Raw genomic sequence first — 4,975 nt, forward strand, 5'->3', positions numbered from 1 at the left:
GGGGGAGATTTGCTTCCCAGGCTGAGCCTGCAGCTCACTCTACCTGTTTCATCATACATACTCATGTGAATTGCAAATGCACACCGGAGAATGGAAGATGGCTGCCACCACACCCAGAGGGGGCAGAATAAGTGTTATTTTCTTCAACTGAGCACACAGGCTATACTAGTGAGTGATGTGAGGATCTTGAAAGGGGCAATTTGCACTTTCTCAGTCCAGGTTGACATCATCTGTATTCAAAAGTAACCTGCATGTGAAATACAAGTGGTATCCAATTGTGTGCGATATAAAAGCTGGTCACAAGCAATCTTGACCTTGACATTGACCATCGAAGATAGGCATCACTGTGAAGCAGAATAATTACAGGCAACCTTGAAAGTGGCACCTATGGGCCATTGTTCACAAACAGTGATTTCCTCTCGCCCTGAGCTAGAAGTTTCACCAACATGCTATTACATACTAGGTTGCCTTTCTAGAGTGAAGTGGGGTAGGGGGAATTAAGGTAACAGTAATTACACTGCACTTATAATCTCCTATGTTTTTGTGTGATGTAGCATGCACTGCATTCATTTGAATTAAGACCTTACATGAAAGGTCCACATTGCATGGATGTCAGAGTCCTCCACGTCCCCAGATCAGGATTCCGCTAAATTGACATTTGTGAACACTGACTGTTAATATTACTCAGGACCTGCATTATTTCTGGTATTGCCCACACAGGTCCATTGGAACCACAGCAAGTGGTTTCAGCCACAGTACGGATAATCATCATTGTTGCTCTGATTCAGTGAAGATGCAGAGCAATGGGCAATGAAGCAGATGTTCCAGCAATCCCAGGGCCAGAAGCTGCTAAACAGCCTCTAAGGGGAGAGGTTGCAGCTCAAGTCCCCCTCAGGATGGCCCGGAGTCCCGGAGGCATAGAGTTCAGGAATCCAAGAGGCCCAGAGTCCCGGAGTCCCAGAGTCCCAGAGTCTAGGAGGCCCGGAATCCAGGAGGCCCAGAGTCCCGGAGTCCAAGATTCCCGGAGTCCAGGAGGCCCGGAGTCCCAGAGTCCAGGAGGCCCGGAGACCCGGAGTCCAGGAGGCCCGGAGACCCGGAGTCCAGGAGGCCCGGAGGCCCGGAGTCCAGGAGGCCCAGAGTCCCAGAGTCCAGGAGGCCCGGAGACCCGGAGTCCAGGAGGCCCGGAGATCCGGAGTCCAGGAGTCCAGGAGGCCCGGAGTCCAGGAGGCCCAGAGTCCCGGAGTCCAGGAGGCCCTGAGTCCCGGAGGCCCGTCCAGGAGTCACAGAGTCCAGGAGGCCCAGAGACCCAGAGTCCCGGAGTCCAGGAGGCCCGGAGTCCAGGAGGCCCGGAGTCTAGGAGTCCCCGAGTCCAGGAGTCCCCGAGTCCAGGAGTCCCAGAGTCCAGGAGGCCCGGAGTCCAGGAGGCCCGGAGTCCAAGAGGCTCAGAGTCCAGGAGGCCCAGAGTCCAGGAGGCCCAGAGTCCAGGAGACCCAGAGTCCTGGGGTCCTGGAGTCCCGGAATCCAGGAGTCCCGGAGTCCCAGAGTCCAGGGGGTCCCAGAGTCAAGGAGGCCCGGAGTCCAGGAGACCAGGAGGCCCAGAGTCCAGGAGTCCCAGAATCCAGGAGTCCCAGAGTCCAGGAGGCCCAGAGTCCAGGAGACCAGGAGGCCCAGAGTCCAGGAGTCCCAGAGTCCAGGAGTCCTAGAGTCCAGGAATCCTAGAGTCCAGGAGGCCCAGAGGCCCAGAGTCCAGGAGGCCCTGAGTCTTGGAGTCCCAGAGTCCAGGAGTCCCAGAGTCCAGGAGGCCCTGAGTCCAGGAGGCCCAGAGTCCCGGAGTCCAGGATGCCCGGAGTCCAGGAGTCCCAGAGTCCAGGAGGCCCAGAGTCCCAGAGTCCAGGAGGCCCAGAGTCCTGGAGTCCTGGAGTCCTGGAGTCCCGGAGTCCCGGAGTCCAGGAGTCCCGGAGTCCCGGAGTCCCGGAGTCCCGGAGTCCCAGAGTCAAGGAGGCCCGGAGTCCAGGAGACCAGGAGGCCCAGAGTCCAGGAGTCCCAGAGTCCAGGAGTCCTAGAGTCCAGGAGGCCTAGAGTCCAGGAGGCCCGGAGTCCAAGAGGCTCAGAGTCCAGGAGGCCCAGAGTCCCGGAGTCCAGGAGGCCCAGAGTCCCGGAGTCCAGGAGGCCCAGAGTCCAGGAGGCCCAGAGTCACAGAGTCCAGGAGGCCCAGAGTCCTGGGGTCCTGGAGTCCCGGTGTCCAGGAGTCCCGGAGTCCCAGAGTCCAGGAGTCCCAGAGTCAAGGAGGCCCAGAGTCCAGGAGACCAGGAGACCAGGAGGCCCAGAGTCCAGGAGTCCCAGAATCCAGGAGTCCCAGAGTCCAGGAGGCCCAGAGTCCAGGAGACCAGGAGGCCCAGAGTCCAGGAGACCAGGAGGCCCTGGGTCTTGGAGTCCCAGAGTCCAGGAGTCCTAGAGTCCAGGAGGCCCAGAGGCCCGGAGTCCAGGAGGCCCTGAGTCTTGGAGTCCCAGAATCCAGGAGTCTCAGAGTCCAGGGAGTCCAGGAGACCCAGAGTCCCGGAGTCCAGGAGGCCCAGAGTCCCGGAATCCAGGAGGCCCAGAGTCCAGGATGCCCTGGGTCCCGGAGTCCAGGAGGCCCAGAGTCCCAGAGTCCAGGAGGCCCAGAGTCCTGGAGTCCTGGAGTCCAGGAGTCTCGGAGTCCAGGAGTCCCGGAGTCCAGGAGTTCCGGAGTCCCGGAGTCCCAGAGTCCAGGAGTCCCAGAGTCAAGGAGGCCCGGAGTCCAGGAGACCAGGAGGCCCAGAGTCCAGGAGTCCCAGAATCCAGGAGTCCCAGAGTCCAGGAGGCCCAGAGTCCTGAAAATGTGTTGCTGGAAAAGCGCAGCAGGTCAGGCAGCATCCAAGGAGCAGGAGAATCGACGTTTCAGGCATGAGCCCTTCTTCAGGAATGAGGAAAGTGTGTCCAGCAGGGTAAGATAAAAGGTAGAGAGGAGGGACTTGGGGGAGGGGCGTTGGAAATGCGATAGGTGGAAAGAGGTCAAGGTGAGGGTGATAGGCCGGAGTGGGGTGGGACTTGGGGTGGGACTTCCACAAGTAGGCGGCCTGTCCCCCCCCGTCTCTCTGAGACCAGGAGTCCCAGAGTCCAGGAGTCCTAGAGTCCAGGAGGCCCAGAGGCCCGGAGTCCAGGAGGCCCTGAATCTTGGAGTCCCAGAGTCCAGGAGTCTCAGAGTCCAGGAGGCCCAGAGTCCCGGAGTCCAGGATGCCCGGAGTCCAGGAGTCCCAGAGTCCAGGAGTCCCAGAGTCCAGGAAGCCCAGAGTCTTGGAGTCCAGGATGCCCGGAGTCCAGAAGTCCCAGAGTCCAGGAGTCCCAGAGTCCAGGAGTCCTGGAGTCCGGAGTCCCAGAGTCCAGGAGTCCCAGAGTCAAGGAGTTCTAGAGTCCAGGAGACCAGGAGGCCCAGAGTCCAGGAGTCCCAGAGTCCAGGAGTTCTAGAGTCCAGGAGGTCCAGAGGCCCAGAGTCCAGGAGGCCCTGAGTCTTGGAGTCCCAGAGTCCAGGAGTCCCAGAGTCCAGGAGTCCCAGAGTCCAGGAGGCCCGGAGTCCCGGAGTCCAGGAGGCCCGGAGTCCAGGAGTTCCAGAGTCCCGGAGTCCAGGATTCCCAGAGTCCCGGAGTCCAGGAGGCCCAGAGACCCGGAGTCCCGGAGTCCAGGAGGCCCAGAGTCCCGGAGTCCAGGAGGCCCGGAGTCCAGGAGTTCCAGAGTCCCGGAGTCCCGGAGTCCAGGATGCCCAGAGTCCCAGAGTCCAGGAGGCCCGGAGTCCAGGATGCCCAGAGTCCCAGAGTCCAGGAGGCCCGGAGTCCAGGATGCCCAGAGTCCCGGAGTCCCGGAGTCCAGGAGGCCCAGAGTCCAGGAGGCTCAGAGTCCAGGAGTCCAGGAGGCCCGGAGTCCAGGAGGCCCAGAGTCCAGGAGTCCCAGAGTCCAGGAGTCCCAGAGTCCTGGAGGCCCAGAGTCCCGGAGTCCCAGAGGCCAGGTGTTCCAGATTCCCAGAGTCCCAGAGTCCAGGAGGCCCGGAGTTCATTGATCTCTATACCATTTCTTCCAGATGAGCTGAGAGAGTGGAAGCTGTCAATCGAGGTGGAAATTGAGAGCATTGAGGAGGAGAAATGTCACCTTCAGCCTGATGGAGTGCTGCAGAGTCAAGCGTAACAAGCCAAGAAAGATTCAGTTGACTAACTGTGGGCTGGATGCAGTGATCATTATTTGATTGTCCATTCATTGTTGCCCAAAAGGTAAGAAATCCATGTTTATTTCCAAAAGCAAATGCAAGTTTCCTTTGATTTCTTTTTCCTTCTCTTTTCTTCTGTTGGTGAATAAAAATGAGGGCGTTCAACTGTTTGAAGGCTTTTCAGTAAGTGATGTTCTCACATTGAACAATGTGTTGATGCTCAGTTACACTGGGCATTGGAGACAGTAGTCCTCCCTTAGACACAGTTTGAAGATGGAATTTGGCTGAGGAAATGTAGCTTGTGGAGCTCGATTCTTAAGCTACAATACATATACAAACATACATTTTTATTTGCAATGAGACGTCAGCCATATCTCTGTGTTACCTCAGGAGTATTTCCCTCCCATTACATGCAAAGCAAAGGCCAGCTCATGGCTGGCAGCACATGACCTGGCAGGGATTTAAAACTGGCGCCAGTGCTAGGAGTCCTGGAAGGTGCCCGCAGTCGCAAGTACTTTTGCGCCTGGTGAGAGGGAAGAGAGACAAGCAGAATGAGGGACATAGCTAAACGAGGCAAGTAGCAGAGGTTAGCACGAGGAAACTTCTAAGGGCCCATGGATATATAGCCTCATAGGCCGGAGTGTTGGATGCTGAGGGGTGACATTATAGAGGTTTGTAAAATCATGAGGGTGGGGGAGTCCAGAACTAGAGGCCATAAGTTTAAAGGTGAGAGGGAAAAGATATAAAAGGGACCTAAGG

At 57.8% G+C, this 4,975-nt stretch overlaps 1 protein-coding gene across 1 annotated transcript; it reads left to right on the plus strand.

Moving 5' to 3' along the window:
- Positions 1 to 803: 803 nt before the first annotated feature.
- On the plus strand, positions 804 to 1,703 carry LOC122554074 (proline-rich protein 2-like). The gene has a single exon (XM_043698530.1). It carries the CDS (start codon positions 804 to 806, stop codon positions 1,701 to 1,703), a length of 900 nt encoding a protein of 299 aa, XP_043554465.1.
- Positions 1,704 to 4,975: the final 3,272 nt, after the last annotated feature.

This window comes from Chiloscyllium plagiosum, chromosome 11, assembly GCF_004010195.1.
Source record: "Chiloscyllium plagiosum isolate BGI_BamShark_2017 chromosome 11, ASM401019v2, whole genome shotgun sequence".
In the NCBI taxonomy this organism is placed as follows: domain Eukaryota; kingdom Metazoa; phylum Chordata; class Chondrichthyes; order Orectolobiformes; family Hemiscylliidae; genus Chiloscyllium; species Chiloscyllium plagiosum.

Bases quoted from the DNA above. Each gene is read 5' to 3' on its own strand.
- LOC122554074 (XM_043698530.1), top strand. From the start codon at position 804: ATGGGCAATGAAGCAGATGTTCCAGCAATCCCAGGGCCAGAAGCTGCT.